General features: G+C 36.1%; 1 protein-coding gene across 1 annotated transcript in view; it reads right to left on the bottom strand.

Annotated features, from left to right (window-relative positions):
• The window catches only part of TMTC2 (transmembrane O-mannosyltransferase targeting cadherins 2), a 231,643-nt gene that overhangs the window by 66,136 nt on the left and 142,327 nt on the right, over positions 1-23,180 (bottom strand). The window contains exons 4-7 of the mRNA XM_060777375.2: positions 14,049-14,163; positions 7,228-7,313; positions 4,658-4,842; positions 307-385 (exon numbers count right to left, since the gene is read on the bottom strand). Coding sequence (XP_060633358.2) covers positions 307-385; positions 4,658-4,842; positions 7,228-7,313; positions 14,049-14,163 — 465 coding nt within the window. The remainder of the gene's footprint in view (positions 1-306; positions 386-4,657; positions 4,843-7,227; positions 7,314-14,048; positions 14,164-23,180) is intronic.

Raw genomic sequence — 23,180 nt, 5'->3', positions numbered from 1 at the left:
ACAGTTCTTCCTGAAGGCCACTCCCCCAGTGGCCTTCAGGAAGAGCTGTTCTTAGCCACAACCACCTTGTCCCTCTTTGCATCACCGGGTGTGCAAAGCCACATCCGAAAATAATTCTGAACAATGAGGAAGTTTCAGTTCGGAATTGCTCCTCCCACTATTCCTGCATGGCTCGAAATTGGATCAAAAGGTAATTAAATCCGAATTAATTATGATTTTAGAACCTTACGAACAAACTTACCCAAGCCTAGTATCCTTAATAGCTGATATATTAGTTCTTATCTCAGATGTTTGTTATTTACTCACCCATCATATTATACAAGCTCTGCGGTGCAAACTGCCTTGGCATTTTCTGTATTGCTTCTCTGTAAACTGTGAGAGCATCCTATGAGGGAACATTGAGAAATATATCAGGATTAAATAATATATAAGCACTGGAACTGGAGATACATTTTACATGCAAATTTATATGGGGAGGTAGAATAAATGGGTACATTTACCAATCATAAAGAAAAGGTGCCTTCACAAATCACGCACCCTTCTTATGTAAAGAAATCAATGTGATGATTCCCCTCAATGCAATATAGAATAATTTCCAGCTTTACCCTGCCTGCTTATGGATGTCAAAATGAAGTATTTCAGAAGTTAGAAAGGTGTGTTAGCCTTCATTTATGTAGAAGGACATAGTATACAAATCAGTTTTATTATAGATGAAGGATCATGTAGCGCCTTAGAGACTAACTGAGAGAACAAAATTGGTTGCATAAGCTTTTATAGACAAAGTCTACTTTCTCCCTTTGCACACAATATTCCAGACTAATATGACTGTGGATGAGTATCTTTACTATCAGATTCGAATAATGATAGTGACAGCTTTCAGTGTATTATAAAAGAACAAACACCAATTTTGGTATATATTGTTAGAAAGGATGTATGTATTTTTTTAAAGGTTTCAAAACTGAACAAGAGAACTCCATAAAGCATAGGAATGTCTGAATGAAAGTTTATTCAGCTGGATTTCCTTAGGCCATGCATAAACACATAAATTGATCCATTTCATAAATGTTCACCAAGAGTTTGACATTTGTGTCTATTTTCATTTTTCTGTATGGCATTTTTTATCTTTTGCAGATCTTTACAAATTCAAAGCAGCATAAAGTTGTTTTATTGCAGGCCTATTCATTTTCCTAAAATTGCCATTACTTCACCTCTGTAATTTATAATTGTATCTGCTCCAAAATGCTTGGATCTAACATTTACCTCAAAACACGAAGATTAAAAAACACATCAAATCTTTCCCCCTTCCAATATGCATATAATGTTTTCACCCCTTCATTGAACTATATGAGATGGGACAAGAGACAATAGTGGATTTATGTATCCTTCTATTCACATTTAACTGGGGGGATGTTGAATATAGATTTCAAAATATCTCACCATGCTTTTCAGTATATTATAGGGATGAGAAGTATACATTTAGCTATAAATCATTGGACTGCAACTTCCAGCAGTTCAAGGCCAACATAGTGAACAATGTGTGGTGATAGGAGTGTAGTTCAAGTAGGTTTGATTACACAATTCCTGCCTCTGATTGAGATTATATTATTCTATTTTTTCATTCCTAAGCAAACTAGAGAAAAGTGCCTTCAAACAACATAGCATTATAAAGGAGAGGGCCAAAGCAGTTCCATTCTCTCTATCTACATTTTATTGCAAGAAGGAATGTCTCAGTTGTGAATGAGCAGAATAAAAGCATAACTCCTGTCATTGTTAGGAATTGAAAGATCATATAAAAATAGAAAAAATGTGTTTTCTGATTGTCTACTACAGTGGTTCTCAACCTGGGGTCCTCAGATGTTTTTGGCCTTCAACTCCCAGAAATCCTAACAACTGGTAAACTGGCTGGGATTTCTGGGAGTTATAGGCCAAAAACATCTGGGGACCCCAGGTTGAGAACCACTGGTCTATATTTGTATCAGGGCTTCTTAACAATTTCAGAAAATTGTATAGTTGAGGAGTTATTTGCATTATTTATTTTGTGCATAAAACAGTATTTTTATGTAGGAAACAGTTTTTTTCTGCATGGAAAATAATAACATCTGTTCACCAGTTGTCTGGAGTTGACTGGAAGGATTGAAGTTTACAGGAGGAGTGGAAAACACTGTGGTAGAACAAAAATCCACTTGTCACATAAATTGCCTTAAAGATTTAGTCATGAAAAAGTCCTTTACTATTTTTAAATTTAAATGCCAGGAATGAAATAAAAATAAAATTGCAAAATAAGAACAAAATAATAAATGGGGTTCATATTAGAAAACTAATTTAGGGTCACAAGGAATCTTCTCTCAGTACAAAGTAGATATTCATAATTAAAAACAAAAAGATGTCCCATAAGTTGACCCCAAAGTACTTTTGTCTGATTAAAAGAAAAGCAGTTATAGCCTTAGTCCAAAAAGTTTTGAAACTGTTATTCATTCTTTTAAAAAATCCAATTGTTAGTAGATATTGTCAAACGGCATACTAAGTGTGTTTGTGTAATTTTTTTAATTCTCCTGTTGCTAAAGTAGTCTGAACAGTATATAAATTGCTTTGTCTCATTTACATTAGGAGAAATATTACATTATGTTGACTTTAATATGAAATGGTGATGCTTCCATGAAGAGAACTCATATATTATTCTACCAGTAAATGAAATATAACTGTTTAACAGCAGGCAACATTAACTATTAAGCAGCTACAAACAACTCCTTTTTGAACAAGGCATTTGATAAGGTGGTGGTAGCAGAGATATAAAGGCTCTTGCCGAGATTACCTAGAGTAGGGATGAACAACTGCAGAGGGAGCAGAGATCACTTCATTCTCATCTTTTCCCCTCTGCAATCTCAATGTGGCTGGAATTGATGTCATGTCACTACGAGTTCCAGGAAATGCCAAAAATACAACTGATAATTGCACAGTTTGGGGACTTATTGGGGAGTGAGGGGAAGAGGACTTCAAAGATTTGTGGTTTGCATTGTTTTTTGGTATTTGGGGTCCACATCTTTATCTGTTTTTTTAAAAGATGTAAGTGAAGGATTTAGAGTTTCTCCACATTGGCCACAAAATAGGACCCTAACAAAAGGATTGGTCACAGAATCATAAAGTTGAAAGTCCATCCAGTCCAACAGTAGCATTGGATATTGTGCCTTTGTCCATTGGGCAATTATGCTATGGGGTATCACAGGGACCAATATCAAGGAAAGCACTGATTGGGTTTTCCTGGATGGCAGGATGTATGAATGGATGGCCCTTGAGGTCTTTCCCAACTCTATGATTCTATTGGTAACAGTATTTGGATGTACTGGTCTCTACATCCAGGACAGGTGCATTCATTCAAAACCTGGCCTTGTATCAGGAATACTGAACGGGAACTAATCAACTGAACTTGTCTCCTGGAAAGATAAACTTGGCTTCCTCCCCAAGAACCACCAGGGAGAGTATGTGGTGTTTTCATTAATCTTTGGAGTGACTTGAATGGCTAACAGTACTCAGTGTCAGATGTAGTTATTCCTATATATGGACCATGTGCAGATTTTAGGTCTATTGAATAATTACTCATCATGTTCAGTTTAACCAGGAAGAATGGAGCACTTAGACCTGTCTCTCTCCATTATCATTCCCTCACATGGAAAGCAGTGTGCTAGAAAAAGAGATGTTCCTGCTCACATCAAGGCCCATCATATAACAATAATTATTCATAGAATGTTTCTATAAGAACAGGGACATATTCTTTAGAAATTATGTGCACCACATGAGAAAACAGTAACATTAAGGTTGGACTACTGTAATTAATTTTAAATAAGACTACCCATAGACCTGGTTTAGAGACTGCAGTTAGCATAGAAGGTGGCACCTTAGTAGAGTTTCCCACCAGATACATATAATCTCTGTGGTGAAAGCTTTTCACTAGTTACCAAATTAGTTTCAAGGGGTAGTTTTGGTTTGTAAATATCTAAACATCTAAAGACAAAGTTATGGAGGCTAACTTGGCATTTATGCTTTAATTGTGAGTCTCTGCTTTAACAGTATATTCCGAGGCAGCTCCCCTGGTACCAACCATATTGAATTATCTTCCACTGAGACGTAATATGGGAGGCGGTACAGTTTGCCAAAGCTTGAAATCTTGTTTTTCTCATTTGTGTATTTTAAGATTGCTATGCTACCAACGCCTCATGAATTTAGTGATTTTACTGAAATTTGTGGTTATTTCTGTTTTACAACTTGATTTGATTGCATTTTATATTTTTAAGAATTTGATATCAAAAGCAGTATAAAGTGTCTCAATAAAGAAATAATGTAGTTACTAGCTAACATAAACATAAGAAGAGGGCAGTGCTGGGCAAGAACAGAACCTTTATCTATTTCAGCATGCTGTTTCCTCCATGATCAATATCCCCAAAGTAGATCCACAGGGTATTAAACTAGAGATGAATCAAATAAATTCAACAAATCAAGCAAATATAGAGCACATTATATTTTTATTTTGTCAATATTTCTCACTTAATGCTGACCAATAATTCAAATAATTAATTTACTTTTTAAAATATCTAACTTAACTAAATAATGCAAGTGATTTTACATGAAGGTTTGTGCAACCATGCAACAAGGAAGCTCTCACCTCATACTGTCCCTGTTCATGGTAGAGTTTTCCCAAATTGTAAAGGCAGCTGGTAACAGAACTCTTATGAGCATGAGGATCTTTTAAGTTTTCATCAGGAATTTCAGAACACTTCAAGAATGTCTTCTTGGCTTCTTCAGCCTTGCCTTGGTTCATTAAGACAATACCAGTGTTTAAATAGGCAGCTGTGAGAGAGGCAAAATGAAGATATTAAATACATCAGCATATGACTGCATTATAGTTAAATTTGTTTAAAAGAAAAGCTGTGCCTCTTCTTCGAATCTAGAATTGCCATTTATTGTAATTGATTAAATTTCTTATTGTCACAGCTATAGGTTATAACAGCCGTTCTGTATCATACTGTTAACATGGACAGTTATTTTTACAGCAATCAGCTTTGCTGGCCAGAAAATCCTAACACAGCTTAATGACCACCACTGGAAATGAACCAAATACAAAAGAAGCTCAACAACTTTGTTTAAATTAGGGAAAGCCATTTTCAGCACTTGTTTCTTTGTCGAAACAATTTGGAAAATTGGAATTGGAATTGGAATTTATTTATTTATTTATTTACAGTATTTATATTCCACTCTTCTCATCCCACAGGGAACTCAGGGTGGATTACAATGTACATATACATGGCAAACATGCAATGGCATAGATACACAACACATATAGACAGACAGTCAGAGGCTATTTAACATTCCAACTTTTTCTGGCCATCAGGGGAGCTGTCACTTTACCGTCTATCTGCGACACTGATGAAGTACTTCCTCATTCCCTGCATGTTTGCTGGAGATTTTTATGGCCTCGTAAATTAGTTAAATTAGCCTCCCCACACATAAGTGGTACCTAATTTTCCTACTTGACAGATGCAACTGTCTTTCGGGCTGCAAAGCTACACAAATTAGCCGGAAGCTCACTCCGACCCGGGCTGGCTTCGAACTCATGACCTTTTGGTCAGTAGTGATCTTAATGCAGCTGACTCCCAGCCAGCTGTGCCACAGTCCCGGTGCATTTCATGAGAATGGATTGCGCATGTCAAAAGATCTGACTTGCTCTATAGAAAAAAAACCCAAAATAAAACCCTAGAGTTGATGAAAAATGATAAAGTATCCTACTCTGCAGGAAGAAGAGCTACTGAATTCCAAATCAGTTAAAGATGAGAATCTGAAGAATGAACAAAGTTTTTGCCATCTAGGTTAACAGAAAGGTTAACTCAACTTCAAGTGAACGGGGAACTCTAGACGTGAAATATGTATGTGTGTGTGTGTTTCTGAATCAAGAGTAAAGTTTAGAACTTTGCTGCTTGTTTTTATTTTTATTTTGCTGTCAAATCAACAATGGGGGCCATATGAATGAAAGACTTCCAAAAACCACTGTCATTGGTCCCATATTGGAAGTGGAGAACAGTAGAAAAAGAGGAAGACTGTTCTACAAACTGATTGATTCAATTGAGGAAGCCATTACTGCTGTGATTTTACAAGACTCCAGTTGATGACCCAGTCTACACTGCCATATAATGCTGGGGAGTTGATGACCCAATCTACACTGCCATATAATGCAGTTTCAAAATGCAGCTTAACTGCATTATATGGCAGTGTAGGCTAATGATGCAGTTCAATGAAATTAAACTGCAATATGAAACTCTATTATATGGCAGTGTAGATAGGGGGCATCAACTCCCCTCCTCAAGTCTTGTAAATTTAGAGCAGTAATGGCTTCCTCAATTGACTCAATAGAACAGCCTTCCTCTTTTCCTACTGTTTTCCACTTCCAATGAGTTACCACATTACAATGTATCTAAAGTACAATAGTCTCCATCATGTCATTTTGCTTCCTAATGAAAATTTAGTCCTAATTTGCACTAGTATCCACGAACTTATCTTTTTAGTAGTCTATGATATACTACAGTATGGATGATCCCGATTTGGGCATTTAATGGTACAGGTCTAAAACAATTCGTTGAATCAGTAAATGATACCCTTGACTGATAATCAAGATCAGTCAAATTGTGTTGTCCAAGGCTTTCATGACTGTAATCACTGGGTTGCTCTGAGTTTTTTGGGCTGTATGACCACGTTCCAGTAGCGTTTTCTCCTGCCATTTCACCAGCATCTGTGGCAAGTATCTTCAGAGGTTTGTTCAGAGGTCTGTTCAGATGCCAGTGAAATGTCAGGAGAGAATGCTACTGTAACATGATCATACAACCCAAAAAACTCACAGCAACCCATCAGCCAAATTATTTTCAGGTAGAAAAATTCACATGTATCACTCTTCTTCCATAGCAATTACAATATAAAAATAATTAAATAAATAACTTTGATGGATTTACATGACATCCCAAATCACCCTTTTGAGGTAGTTACCACTCTTTCGCTAATGGCATGAAAAAACCCAAATCTCAGCAAGTATAATAGGAAAGACTTGTGTACAGGCAGATATTCCTTCTTGCATAATTTCTGACAAATTAAATACATTTTACTGTTTACTCCTCTAACAGTGGTGTTTATAACACAGCAAGAAAAAAAGTGTCACTTAAGTGCAAATGAATATGAAGTCTTACTTACAGGCTAAAGTAGGTCTGCTTCCAATAGCCAATTTATAGTAATGTAGTGCTTCTGAAAACCTGCTGTTTTCCTGAAGCAGCAATCCTCTGCATTTAGAAGAAAAAATGGAAACAAAAGATAATTGTATAGCAAGGAGGAATTTAATTATGAAAAATAAAATAGCAAGAGGAACATTTACTGTTCTATATACTTGTAATGCATTATGCAAATGTTTATCAGCCAAGAAAAAAGCAAGTAGAGATGAATTCTCACAGACTTTGATGTGAACTTACTTAAACCGGAAAAGTAAAAACAGTTTGCTAAGAAACGGGGTTAAAATACTTCAATATGTAGAGAATTGAGAGCACACATTTCTGTAATAGGGTCTAAGTATTTTGAAGATTCAGGATCCTATCTAATTTTAGTAGTTAAGCAAACTGAGCTTTGTTTAATAGTTGGATGGGAGGCCACCAATGCATACCAGGTGCTATAGGCTATATTTAGAGGAAGGAGGTGGTAAAACCACTTCTGTGGCCTCCTTGCCTGAGAAAACTCTATGAAATTATGATTTGGTCAAAGGTCTATAGATAACTTGAAGGCATATACTGGTATTTACATATTTCAGTTGCTCTGCATGTTACTTAGTACAATTACTTAGTTTAGATCTCCGGAATAAAAGATGTCAACACTAAGTTTCTCACCTAGCAGTTCAAAAACCGTTAATGTGAGTAGATAAACAGGTACTGCTTTGGCAGGGAGGTAATAAAAGGTGCCCATGTGGACATGCCGGCAATTTGATTAGGAGAGCATTTAGAGAAAACAAAGCTCCTCAACATGGAAGATGGAGCGATAGCACCTCCACCCCTTGTGTCCGGAGTCAAGCATAGCCTTCAGATGCCACAGATGGAAAAAGATGTGAAGCCTTTACCTCTGTTTATGCATTGTCTGTCTTTGTTAATTGCATAATGGCATTTAATGTTTGCTGTAAATGTGTTCTGTAATCCACCCTAAGTCCCCTCAGGGAGATAGGGTGGAATATAAAGCATATCGTATTATTATTGGTTACACAATGGGTAGCCAGTGTTGCATGGGAATTATCCTCAGAAATACCTGGATATCTTAAATGCATATTTTCAATCCATAGATAGTGGGATCCATGGTCACAGAATTGATGAACACTGAGGACTAACTACACTTTTAACCTTCATATGATGTGAATTTTTAGGTGCAGATCTTTTAACTTTTCTAAGTTGCCTTTAAAAAATTTAACTCCAAGAAATATGTTTGCAAAAATATGTTGAAATACCATCCTTGGTTTGCTAGAAACAGAAACATCTTTATAAATGCCTTTATGAACCTGTTTGTGTTCTATCCTCCAATTTTCAAATATATAAATAGTTCAATGTTTTAGTATTCAAATCTATGTAAAGCAGTAATGACTGCCAGAGCTGCCAAAAAAACCCAAAAACATGCCTTCACCTTTTTATTTTGCAAACTTTCACATTCCTTATAACAGTCTAATCCTTAAAAATCATAAATTGAAATTATAAATATTCTTGAAATATTAATATATTAAATCTACTTTACAACAAAAATGAAACTTGTAAGTATAGCTGAAGTTATTTATCCTTTCCTACAGCAAGTCCAAAAATAGGGATATACACTAATTGTTTTTAATTGGAGGATTGTAATGATTGAGTTAAGCAGATGAAGCTATAAGCAGCTTCAAGCTGCAACTCATTTGGTTTGAGGGTCAATTGAGATTCATTAAGAATGCTGACCATTATAACATAACACCTGTCTACCCTCTCTTTAAACCTTCTTTAAACATATGTGGTTGTTTTCTTTTTTTAAAAAGAAAAAAATTCCACCAAGTGACTGAAACTAGAATATTTTCTGACCTCAAAGTAAAAGAAATGTCAATGTCTACAGGAATCTTTCTGAGTGAAAATACAAGGGTATTCAATATGAGTATTCAGAGCTTGAAAGTACATGAAGCAGAATGTTTATTGTGTTGTTGTCAGCCCTCATTTTTGCCAATGAAATAGAATAAAAAGTGTATCATTACAATTCCAATGTCTTAAAATATTTGCCTATTAATAATTTCTGCACAGAACAGGTGACCAAAATTTGGAAGCATTTCATAGAATCATAGAATTGGAAGAGACCTCATGGGCCATCCAGTCCAACATGGTTTAAAACTCTTCAGGTGACAATGACACAGTGCCATGAAATGTCTATCTTGTCTAGTTCTGTATGAATTCTGCAACAAAAGGTGATTCTGTGGAACTGAAGTGCTGCATCCACCTGAACAAGTGTTAAAAAACTAATCCATCAACTATGAGAGGAATGGAGAAATGATCTCAATCTTATTTTATTCTACACATAGGTTGAGGATATGTGATAATGGATTCTTCTATTATTTCAGGCATAACTTCATTACCGGGAACAACAAAACAATAGTTTAGGTTAAATGTATTACAACAGAGATGCAATACATTTATCAACACAATTATCCAAACTGGGTCAGTTTGGGAGAAATGTGGAAGCTCTGAGATGCTTCTAGGATGAGAGATTATTTTAAAAAAACATAGTGCCACAACAGACAAGAAAAGCTTGTGACTGCCTGCTTGGTAGGGAAGCCTGACCATAAACTGGACAAAGAAGTCCATACTCCCAGTTTTCCATGAACATCCAAAGACCCAGAACACCATCAATATTGTGAGGAGAGTAGGGATGTTCACCTTGTCACATTAGGGCTCTTGTTTCCTTTCTAACTCTGGCTTGAAAACAGTTGTGTACTTTGTTACTCCTTTTAAGCAATGCCTGAAGGAAGGTTCATTCATGTACAAGATTCCTTTTGCTAATGTAAAACTGTTTGCTTAGAATAAAAGCTTTTCTTAAAAGACTGCTTTTTCTCACTCCATCTCCACATATCTTTGTTCAGCATATTTCTGTGTGCATGTATTTGTAGGATGCTCATCTCCCATAGAAGAGGAAGGGAAAGTCTTTAGAGAATCAAAAGTGGGAGAAAGTGCAAGTCAGATCCATCAATAATTTCCCATTCAATTATAAGGAGACATTTAACATTATTTCAGACAATTCAATAGTGTAATTCTATTTGCTGCTCCTTTCTCGAACTGAGTGATAGGCTTGGTCTAGCCAGTTTGGTTCCCAAAACTTGATGATCCGTATGTTTTGGACTTCCACTCCTTGGATTCCTGATGGTTGGCCAAGTTTGTGAAGTTGTAGTCCAAAACAGCTGGAGAATTGAAGTTTGGGAACCAGTGGTCTAAACAGTTGTCTTAGCATTTGTATAAGAAATATTCCTAGGAGTTGTCTGAGAAACAACTAAGCCTGACAACATACATATTTATTGCATGGCTCTGCTAATGTTTCTTTCCCTAATCTCTGCACAGTATGTTTGCATCGTACCCTGCAGCTGAACAGTTAATAATAGTAACCCAAATAACAACAGATTCCAAATTTGAGCTTCCTGCCTACAGCTGTTGAAATTTTTACCCTTTCATTGATAAGTCACTGGAACATTACAAGGCTGATGCACAGTAAAATCCTGAGACAAAAGTAAAACTTTAAAATCTTAACAGGATAGAGGAAGAAAACAGAATAACTATAAAATATAGTAAATAGGACTGTAGTCCACTGAAAAAAGTGGGTTTCATGGTTGAATAAAATAGGAAACTTACAAAGATTTAACTGAATTTCACTGCGAACACAGACCAGTTCCTATTCAGAAACATAATGTTTAAATTTCTCTGCTCAGAAAATCAAAGATGGAAATCCATGTGTCTGAGGCCTATGCACAAATGTGGACTGGTTGCTTGTCATATCTGAATGGGCATATGCTTTTTGACCAATAGTTACCACACAGGATGACATAACGCAGTGCAGGGTATACTTAAAATAAGAAAAGCACAGGAGAATACTTACAACTTAAAGCAACACATCAAACTTTTGGGATACCAGAGAAGGCACACGCTTTGAATTAATTTCCCATTTGCTCTGTGTTATGCTTATTCTTTGATACATTCACTTTATAATCCTCCAGTTCTGGAATGGATCTATTGTTATAAACTTTAGATTAATTGCTTCTGCATATTGGAACAATTAAGTATTGTTTTTGCAGTGCTCAGTATAATCCATTGCTTTTGCATTATGTTTATGCCACTAAGATTTCTAAAATATTTTAAAATATTCTGTTCTCTTCATTAGAGGACCTCAGAACTAATTTTCTGCTTTTATTGGTAGCTTTAATATTGGCATTCACTAAGGCTATTCAGATTTATTTTTCCTTCTGTTTCTGAATACAGACTGTTTTACAGCTGTTTCTCTATGTATTTAAATTCATATAGATTCAAAATGAAGAGCAGATGCAAGAGTGAATATTGAAGTCTGACAAATAATTAAAGTCTTATTTTATAAATGTTATTGTAATGCAGTGATACCCATGACCTACAGAGTTTTAAGCAATTTTTTTAAAAAAATCATCCAAAAAATAAATTGCCTCTGCATTGACCTTTGGCATCTTATTCCTTTCTCAAAAGTGTCTGTTAACAAAAACATTGAAGCAACGGCAGCAATTTTACCTCCAAATTTAAAAGAAAAAAATATTTTAAAGCTTTTAAATTCAGGTTGAGCATCCATTATCAAAAATGCTTAAGACCAGAAGTGGTTTTTTTTTCTTTTTGAATGGAATACTTGCATGTGCATAGATATGCATAATAAGTATCTTGGAGATGGGACTCAAGTGTATTTATGCTTCATATATACCCTATATATACACATAGCCTGCATGCAATATATTTTAATAATTTTGTGCATGAAACAAAGTTTGTGTTCAGAGATCCACAAAGAAGCGAAAGTGTCACAATCTCAGTCTCCATTCTGGACAATTTAGGATTTTACACTCTTTCAGATTTTGAAATTCCAGAGAAGGGATGATCAATCAAAACAACAATGGTTGCATGGCAATGTAAGCTATATGTCCGTATCTGTACAGTTTGCTTCCTACAAAGATAGCCTTTTACATGGGGTTGAGAGAATGTTCTCTTTCATTTGTGCCATTAACACCATTTGGTCAATTGCTTTTCTTCACCCACACAAACATCAGGTAACAATTGGAAAAAAATAGCTTTAGATAGCACTAGGAGTGCATCTACACTGTAGAATTAATGCAGTTTGAAACTACTTAAACTGCCATGGTCCAATGAAATGGAATCATAAGTGTTGTAATTTGGTAGCACACCAGGATTTGTCAGAGAAGGCTAAAGATATTATAAAACTGCATTTCCCATAATTACATAGCATTGGACCATGGCAGTTAAAATGGAGTCAAAATGTATTGATTCTACAGTTTAGATGCACTCTAGCAGCCGTCCATATGAAAGTCACACTTAGCTTCTGCTGCCAAGATGTCAAGCATCTATCCATGTTTCAATTGACTCTTCTGCATTGTGCCAGGCTTCAGATACAACACTGGTTTACAATTGTTTCAACAAGTCTGCTTTTTAAATACTATTTCTCACAAAAGAATGTTTGGTCTTTTGTTTCTTTATTACAAAACCCACTCTTCATTACACATGTAGCATGCACCACAGTTTGATCTCTACAATGTATTAGAAAATGAGCTTTCTTGTAAAAACACAGGTGTTGCTGTGAAGATTAATTTACCAATTACTCACTACCACCACACACAACTTTTTTTCTGAGCATTAATGGTTGCCATGGAGAGAAAGCTATATTTTGCAGATGTACTCTAATCTCCTTGTATGAATGTATATGCAAAAATGATAGGTGGCGGTGTGGAGGGGAGGATTAAGGACTGACACATGAATAACTTTGGGTCTAGGTGTGATCGGCTGAACCTTTTGAATGGTTGCTTAAACCTTGGTCTCATTTAAAACCATTATACAACACTTAATATATCACATTATTAGCTTTTATATCAAATATATATTTTAAACATGCCATAAAAGAAAACTCTCCACTTGTCAATGTGAACTGAATACGGAGGTGGAATTTTGTTTTCCAAAAAAATCTATTATGTGGTCGCCACAATAGAAATAGCCCTACAGTGTTAGCAGTACAAATAGAATGTTAACTCCCTCTATGCAAAAGAACTAACTCCAACAGGATAAAGTGTCCAGCAGTTCTCACTGAGCAAGAAAGAATTTGCTGGTGGTATGTGAGATCCAGACCAATTATGGCTTTAAAGTTAAAACTGGTTTAATAAATTGGATTCACAAGCAACATAGGCAAGCTAAAGATGTTCCTTCATTATCTCTATGTTCCATCTGAGCACTAGGCTACAGTTTGCACCATTCAAGCTCTTCCAAAGGCATGATATATAAATGACAATGCAACAAAGCTTGGCCAGTACATGGAAGCCGGTTGAAAATCTTTGTTAGAGAGAAAGGACTACAGTTGATGAATCAAGTGAAGTTTGAAAAAGAAAAATTATGCTATTGCTTCTGGACTTGCTGAGGCATTCTAGTGAGACTGATATTTCTAAAGAGCGGCTAGGATGCCTATAAAGCCATATTCAAAGGCACAACACTCTGCCAGATCTTTAGGAAAATCAACTGTTCCTCCTCACTAAGAAACTGAATTGAAATTCATGTTGATCTGATAAACGTGGAGACAGAACAAAGTCTGTCTATTTCAGAGTTTGAAATATGATTAATGAAAGGGCAGTGTGTATCTGTGTTTATGTGGCAGGGAGACCAAGGGGAAAATGCTAGAGAACATCACTAAATAAATGGCTTCATTCACAATAGAGTTAACAGATGAACCACTATATAAAGAAATTCAAGCATACTTACAAATTATAAAGCATATCAGCCATGTTGCTGCGGTAGTACAAGGCATTTCTGTAAGCATTCTCAGCTTCCGAAATCTTGTTCTGGCTCTTCAGAACATTTCCAAGGTTACCCCATGCTGCCAGGAGGAGAAAGCAATATTCAGAAAGATCTACAATCCAATTATATGCAACACAGTATCTGAACATCAAGAAAATCCTTAGGGAATAAAACCCACGTAGACTTTTCCCCAAATATGAAAGAGAAAAAAAAATCCCATCTTTTCATTACATTGTACTATTTCCTAGTAATGAGTGTATGCATACTGAAAAATAATCATTGGTTTCTTCCAAGGGCAAAAACATATTGGCAAAAGATAACTATTGCATGATTGCTTTGAAAAACCTTCTGAACTCTGAAAGATGAGGCAAAATAAGTATATGGGGTGAAACAATGTCAGTGAAATGGCTATTCTATGCATTCCAGATCCTGCTAACCCAATGGCCAAATGGCCCTTAATGATACAGTACATAACCAGTGCCAGTTTTCCAGCACAGTGTGTCCCACTGCATTTTCATAAAATAACTAGAGATAATGTAGTGTCAAACTAAGCCCTCCAATATGCTGCTGTTGCAAGATCCATCTTGAGGGAGCATGATTAAAGTTGTCAAATGGGGCATCTACAATGTAGAATTTATGCAGTTTGACACCACTTTAACTGTCAGGCCCAATCTTGACAGTTGTAGTTTTACAAAGTCTGCTAAAGAATGTTGGTGCCTCATCAAACTATACATCACATAATTCCATCGTGCTGACACGTAGCAGTTGAAGTGGTATCAAACTGCATTAATTCTACAGTGTAGATGTGCACAAAGGCTGCAGTTCAAAAGGGATGGGAAAGTGTACAGCTAAATCTCCATCCACATACTCTACATCCATGGATCCAATCATCCAAAACATAATAATAATATTAAAATAACTTTTTTTTGTACCCTACCATGTCTCCATCTCTCCGAAGGGACTCGGGGCCAAGCCCGATCATCACAGTTAAAAATACACATTAAAATGCAAACAACAGTATAAAACAAAATAGAAAAACAACATTGTAACAATATATAAAACAGGCATAGTCAGGCATCAAAATAACTTTAAAATATTTGTAAAAATCCCAAAAACCAAACTTTGATTTTTCCCATTTTTGATAAGGGACACCATCTACACTATTGTATATAATATATATAATCCATGGATTTTGATATTCATGGGGGGCCCTGAAACCAAACAAGATACTAACGGCCTGCTGTACATTTTCATGAAAACCTTTCCTGTATCAAAGCAAAGTCGTAAGAGCAGATTCTATGAAAAGTAGCCTTCTCATGCCAGGGAACCTTCAGTGGAGCAAACTTAGGTGTAGGAACAATCCTGTCTTGTATTAAGAGCAGGGGATCTACCTTGATTCACATAAAACCTTGAGATCTCAGAATCATCTCTGACACCATGTAACATTGTCTGAAGGCTTGGTGTAAGGAACAGCCCTGTGTGAAATCAGGTGTGTTCTCTAATGCATATTAAAGTCAATGTGCTTAAAATCAAACATTATTTAAAATGGCTTGGATACAAGGAATCCCACGGCTAGTTTCCTATACTGAAGGGAAAGTATTTGGTCTTCTCTTTTGTTAATAACAAACCTTGCCATTCAGCAAGCGAGGATGATATCAAAACTGTTCCATATATGACCTGGGGATTGTCTATTCAAAGATGAAGAAAATACATAACTGGTTTGAATAAGGCCTTGGGCTTGCCCAAGGTAACAGTCGGTCTGGATCCTAAACAATAGCAAGCTGTATTTTCCAAGTTAATATGCAACTGTTGCCCAGAGCAAAACATCAGGTGACATCAAATATATTCAATTTTATCAACTCTGCAGCCCCAAACTATTCCCTATCCGTGACACTTCATTTTCTTCATTCCAAGAGACACAGCTAACAAAATACAACTACTTCCACACAAATCACCAAATCATAACCAAAGCCTGTGGTTTTTATACTAAAGTGGAAAGGATAACCAGACCAATGAAAGAATATGACTATAAAGGAAAGAATGAGTTTTTACAACAAAAAAACAAAACACAAAACAAAATACTGGAGCAGAAAATTTAAAATGTTAAAATGATACATTCTTGACTTTCCTCCATAATACTTTAAAAGTCAGGTCTCTTTCTTTTTAATTTGTACATTCCCTGTTGGGCATCAGAAACTGAGAAATGGAATATTATATAGGGCACACCTATAACGTGATGGTTATGGTTCTTGCATTTTGCAACTTGAGAAACTGCAAGGACATTACCCAAGGGACACCCAGATGTTTGATGTTTTACCATCCTTGTGGCTTCTCTCATGTCCCGCATGGGAAGCTGGAGCTGACAGAGAGAGCTCAAATCGCTCTCCCTGGATTCAAACCACTGACCTGTGGGTCAGGAGTCCTGCCAGAAAAAGGATTTACCCCACTGTACCACTGAAGGCTCCATCCACTTAAAACTTCATGCAGTCATGAAAGTTTTATTGGTCAAATTTATTCAGAGGGGATATGCCTACACCGCAGTCTGAAGTGGAAAGAGAGTGACTTGTCAAAATCTCCCACCTGGTTTCCTTACACAAATGAAGATTTTAATTCAGCTCTCAAACCATGGTGCCACATGACTTTCACACATTTGCACTATACAGGATAAAAAGAAAAGGAAAAGGAAATGCCTCCCTGCCTCTTCTGTATAGATGTCTAGGTAACACTGATGACCCAAACTCGGGTGCTGAGCTAATTAAATTATAATTTTGATATAGTTTAGATTCTTTGTGTTTTTCATTTGGTGGAAGAAAATGCATACTAAGCAAGACAAACACCAAACCTTTTAGGTAGAGATGAAATATTGTTACTAATGCATTCTTCAAGTTAGAATTCAGCTGGATTAAATTCCATATATAAATTCAGAACTCAGCACTAACTCTATATTTGCCATAAATTATCAAGCTTAAAACGACAAATATACCCTTTTGACAACATAAAATTTCCTTTTTAAAATGGTTCCATTTACAAAAACATACTTCCAAGATTAGAGAACAGGTTTGGTTCCTGTTTAATATCCACTGACCATCTGAAGTTTGGAGCAGTCTGAACCTTTCTCCTTGAAATTCGTTGCTTCTATTGTTCACAGAGGCCCCTTCCACACAACCATATAACCCAGAATATAAAGGAAGAAATGCCACAATATCTGCTTTGAACTGGGTTGAGTCCACACTGACATATATTCCAGTTCAAAGTAGGAAATGTGGGATTTTATTCAGCTATGTGGAAGGGGCCAGAGACAGTCCTCACTACTTTGTCTCACTTTCAGTCCATTTAAGTTAATACTGAGCCCAGTTTGAAAATGCATTATATGATCAGTGTAGACACCTAGTAGATACTGCCATTTTCACATAGAGGTGTTCATTGGTTATGATAATATGTGTGTACACCGATCATATAATCCAGTTCAAAGCAGATAACCTGGGATCAGATCCTGGAAATAAGGACAGTGTAGAAGGGGCCTAAGTGAAAGTAAATATTTCAGTGGGGAAAGTGCCATGTAGATCTCCATGGATCTGGAGGACTGCATTGGAAAGGACAACTGGTTCTCTTAATATTTCTTTTCACTGACCACTGTGGCAACACTCTTTGACAGCAAGATATGGAATAGCTTACCCTGGGACAAAGAGTATTTAATATAAACATTGACTTCACAGATTTTCTGTGTTGTGCAATTATTTGGAGCACCATTAATTTGAAATTTTAAAGGTAGTCTAGATAAGCAGTCAATCTAATCTCTTTCTTTTTTTGTTTGCCATTAAACTTTTATGAGCCTCTGATTCTTAGACCATGACAGATTAGGTCTCTGGTACACACCAACTTGTGTTACCCTTCCTAAACACCTTTTCATAGCATGCTATAAATTACAGCAGTAAAACAGAAATAAAGATGTACAGCATAAATTGACTAAGCACTCCACAATGTCTGTTTTGTTTGGTCTTCAGCTGATTTCCCAGACATCACTAGCTACAGCATCTCTTTTTAATGGATACTGCTTGTCAAAAGACAAACAGATTAATAATATTGTAGACAGATATCTCAGTTTTCAAGGTGAGATACATCACCTGCTTCTGTTGTCTGTCAAAGTATCTGTAAGCCTCTTATCTTGTCATGAGCACTCAACTAATGTTTTAATAATCACCAACATTTCTGTTAAGCACTGAACTCATACCTGCACTTAGCAAAGTAATTTTCTATAAGTCAATACAAGGAGATACCTCAAAAATGGGAAGTCAGTTTTGAAACTTCAAAGTGTGCAACCACAAGAAGCTTTTTCTTTTTCCCCCCATGTTTGTTGAAAGATAGTCTTTCATAGAATCATAGAATCATAGAATCATAGAATCAAAGAGTTGGAAGAGACCTCATGGGCCATCCAGTCCAACCCCCTGCCAAGAAGCAGGAATATTGCATTCAAATCACCCCTGACAGATGGCCATCCAGCCTCTGTTTAAAAGCTTCCAAAGAAGGAGCCTCCACCACACTCCGGGGCAGAGAGTTCCACTGCTGAACGGCTCTCACAGTCAGGAAGTTCTTCCTCATGTTCAGATGGAATCTCCTCTCTTGTAGTTTGAAGCCATTGTTCAAACAATTTTTACCTTGAGTGAAGAAGACTTTGATATTAGATCAGTTCAAAGTCAAATCACGTTTTTCTCACTATATGTCTCAATCAGTGATTAATCCTATAAATTCATTTTACATATAAAATACATATATATTATAACCTCTGGACATTTGAAATGTACTGCTTGTTGCTTATCTACAAGTTCAGTTGCCATCGTTGTCAGAGTGAGTGTCTCTTTTTATTGCTAATGAGGATGAAACCTCCTGATTTAGCTCAGAGCTAGAAGGATGGCTCATTCTCTGAGGGTTCTTCTACACATAGAGTGAAACGCGGAAGTAACCGGGATAAAAGAGGTGTATGGCTAAATGATGTTTGGGGAAAGTGCGGGCAGAATTGGGATAACAACTGAAAAGGACCTAAAACCTGAATCTGCCCAAAAAAAACTATTTAAATTGTCCATTAAAAACCCGACTCCACCCCAAAAATGCACATCTTCACATGACTGTATATCCCTGCAGTCATGCAAAACATGTGATTTCCTTCCCTTCCTCATGTGTAGACTGCTCCAACAAACGTGATTTAAAAGCCTGAAAGAGATGATTAGGCTATCAAAAAATGGAGCCATAGACACACAGGTGGCTAAAGGAAAGCACAATTAGAAAACAATTAGAACTCTCTGCAATCATTCCTTTCTTTCTTATAATATTAAACAGAGCTTGAATTAACAGTTGGCTGAAGAGAGAGATATGAAATCTGCTTGTGTGTACATTGGGATGTATGCATGTGTGCATATAAGGCCCAGTGCATCTAAGAGAGATTTTTTTTTAAAAAAAATCTACCTCTGTTCACCTTCCATCTTGATCTGCTTCAAAGAAAGGTGTGAGAATGGTGGAGGACCATTTCCTGGGACGGAAAAACGAGGCACCCCACACACCTTCTCTTTTGCCAGTGACTGCTGGTGAAATGGCACAGTCCCAGGTGCTGTGTGAAGAGGTCCTAATATTCCTTATATTCATTTTATTTGCTGTTCAGTTAGCTCATGGAAAACGTATGAATGAGAAACCTCCAAGTCATCCTGTTATCAATAGGGCAGTACTTTCACTGACTGAGTCTATCCACATATAAAATTTTCCAAAGTAGCCATATATCTACTATAATGTGTGAACAGTGTACTGATTAATTCCATATAGGTTGGAACCTGCACATCTAATGCTATAAACCTCATCTCATATTCCTTGAATGGTTTAGGGATCATGTCATCTGCATTTGTATAAACACATATATTGATCTGCTAATTAAAATAGTCACTAGAATTAGTAAACCACTTTTTTAAAAAAGAAAAGAAAAGAAAGGCACTCTATGATTCTTGCAAGTTTATATTCATTCTTACTTGATAAAATAAAGAGTATTCAAGTAAAGATTGTCAACACAAAGAACCACAGAATTCATCTGAGTTTATCAAGATAGAGATTAAAAACACTGTAATCAATAGAAGTGCTGTTTCCACTTTGTTGGTGCAGATCTTTTATTCTGGCACTAGTTCTGAAGCCCTGCCTGCCCTTGTCTCAGACATTGCTCCACTAGATTATTTCCTGACTTTAAGAAAGTTCTGGGTTTATCTGCCTGAGTTTCTTTCTCTGCTATTTTTCTGAAGTTATTCAACCCACAGCTTTTTTGAGTTTTACTTCTAAATTTTAATTGCTATGCTAATAGCCAGCTATATGGTGCTATTTCTCTTTCATATGTGTGTATATATAGAGAGTGGGGAGGGAGCAAGGAAGGCTAGATGGTTTGTTCTTTCTAGAGAAGTTTTTTTTACATACACAGTAAGCAGCCTTCACTCAATGAGATACTTGATCCATTTATTGAAGTATTATCAACTCCAACTGGCAGCTGCTCTAGAGTATTTGGCCTGGACTCTTTCCTAACCCTACCTGAAGATCCCCAGAGAAGATCATATTTTCCCATCTAGACATTAACCAAACCAACCTCTTCTATATTCTCTTTATTCTGACTTTGCTGCTGGCTTACAATCTCCCTAGCCATTTCACAGCCGTTCTGTTTCAGCGTTCTGATTAATTACTTTCGTTCAATTCTGAAAGAGCATATTGGCTTTTTCTGTTGCCTTCTGGCTTTATTTTTGGGCTAGGATTACCAGCACTAAATACTTCTGTACACAAGTTTAAACATTGTCTGTTCAATTTGGAAGCATCTGTACATTTCTAATGTAAGACGGCATGCATGTGTGTGTGTGTGTGTGGGGGGGGGTGTTTTTACAACATTTGAATCCCAGAAAATGCAGAAATACTTGGAGTTTTGATAAAACTAAGTGTAATAAATATGAAAAACTCAAGACCATATTTAGGGGTGCCAAGACAACAAAACTCCCAAGCTTTTATTATATGCTGCGCAGAAAGAGCATAAAATTCTATAAAGCTATCTAATATATGTTATCAATATATGGAACAAGAAAATTGTCAGCATCTTTTAGATTAATTCTGTTACCAAAAGGCTGAAATTGTTTTTACCTTGCCAAACTAAATGCACTATAACTAATTTCTTAATAAATAAATGGCTTCTACAAACCCAACATTTACAATTTATCTCTTTTATATATTGATTTTTGCATATAAGCATATATTGTTAATGCTCTTACTAGCTCAGTTCAATTATTCTTCTAAAAACTCAATTATCCTTTCCTTTTTTTATTAAAGACTTTTTCACCATGGCTTGTTCAGCTTGTCATGGATCAATTTATCCCAGTTTAGAAATCATGACCCAAAGGAGTTAACAACACATGAGTCACTTGCCTCACAAGTCTAGAAGTCTTTTTTACTATCAGGACTATAGATTTGATAATCACTTGTGACACTGTGGTGATTACCCACTTTCTTGACAGTACCACTTTCTTTCAGACCCCTTAAGCTATTTTAATTAACAGCATCATCATAATTAAGCGCATCCACATCTGACTTCAAAATCCATCAGAAAAAGCCATCAAACATCTAAAACAATGCACAAAGCACCCTGAATATATCAAAATAAGAAATGGGCAGGCACGACAAATGATTAAGAGGTGGTTGTCCCAATTCCCAATGCAGTTTCCCAGCTAATGACTGGCAGGTTGCCTGCTAAGCTCAGGGTCAAACAGAATGCCCTTTCCACATGACAGTTTTTAAGGCAGCAGTTCCACAGCCCTTTCAGTTGATTCTCCTGGGCATATTTTTCCCTGACACTGAGCAAAATTGTGTGTAGCTGATTTCACTCATTTCACTGGATTCAGGAATGACATACATAATGTTAAATTGCACTTTACAGATGCTGCAGCGCTGATGGGTGATGGCTACACTGCTATTTTCCTACTGTTAATAAGCACTTGTTTGCCCAACAGTGCTCCATAGGCATTTCTGCAATTTCTCTGGATTTCTTTTTTTAATTTGATCCTTTTACCACACTTAATTATTACATTTTTCCTCTAAATGTCTGCTTATTCCTATAGAAAATTATTTTTTCTACTGAATTGAAGACTCGCTACTAGGACTAGCAGGAATATAAGGAAGGAATGACTAACCTAACTAACATCTATTTAGTGATTTTTTTTAAAAAAGGAACAACTATATAAAACACTGGAACTGAGTAAAGCGGATGGAAAACTAAAATATCCAAAATATATCTCAAATAAGGACGGTTATGCAGATGTTCAAAGTTAAAAAGCAAACACTTATTAAAATTCCAGATTCTACATCTTGATTACTTAGTCTAATAATAATAATAATAATAATAATAATAATAATAATAATAATAAACTTTATTTGTATTCTGCCCTATCTCCCCGAGGGGACTCAGGGTGGATTCCAGCATAACAATGACAAACATTCAATGCCTACATAAAACACATGATACTAACATAAATCCCCCCCCCCCCAAAAAAAACCCACATATAAAAGTACTATTAAAACCTAACATCAAAGTAAAACCTAATATCAGTAAATTTAACTTGACATCAATATATTAAACTACATGTCATCAGACAAAATTCTATAATAGCATAAATCCACAGAAAGCATCCACATTAGTGTACAACAAGTGGTGTCATCTCTTAACCATTTGCTAAAATGCCACCTTATTGTCCAATTGGGCAAAGGGAATAAACAGTAGCTGCTACTGCAATCCCAATAAATAAAGTGGTAAATGAAGGCACTGAGAAACACACCATTCAAAACTTATCAATTGCATGGCTGGAATCATGTTGGTTACTCTCAACTAGAGTAGACTCAGGATCAAGTGCTAAAACACAAGTAAATTTATTCAATGGCTCAACCTTAATAACGATTAACAATAGGGTATAGGTACATGTGAAATCGTTACACTTGCAAATTCCACATAATGACATACACAGTCATGAACCGAATATAGGAAGTCCCTAAGTTGCGAACAAAATAGCTTATGTAGGTTTGTTATTAATTTGAATTTGT

The sequence above is a fragment of the Anolis sagrei genome, chromosome 5 (assembly GCF_037176765.1).
Source record: "Anolis sagrei isolate rAnoSag1 chromosome 5, rAnoSag1.mat, whole genome shotgun sequence".
In the NCBI taxonomy this organism is placed as follows: Eukaryota; Metazoa; Chordata; class Lepidosauria; order Squamata; family Dactyloidae; genus Anolis; species Anolis sagrei.
This window is presented reverse-complemented; position numbering and strand designations above follow the sequence as displayed.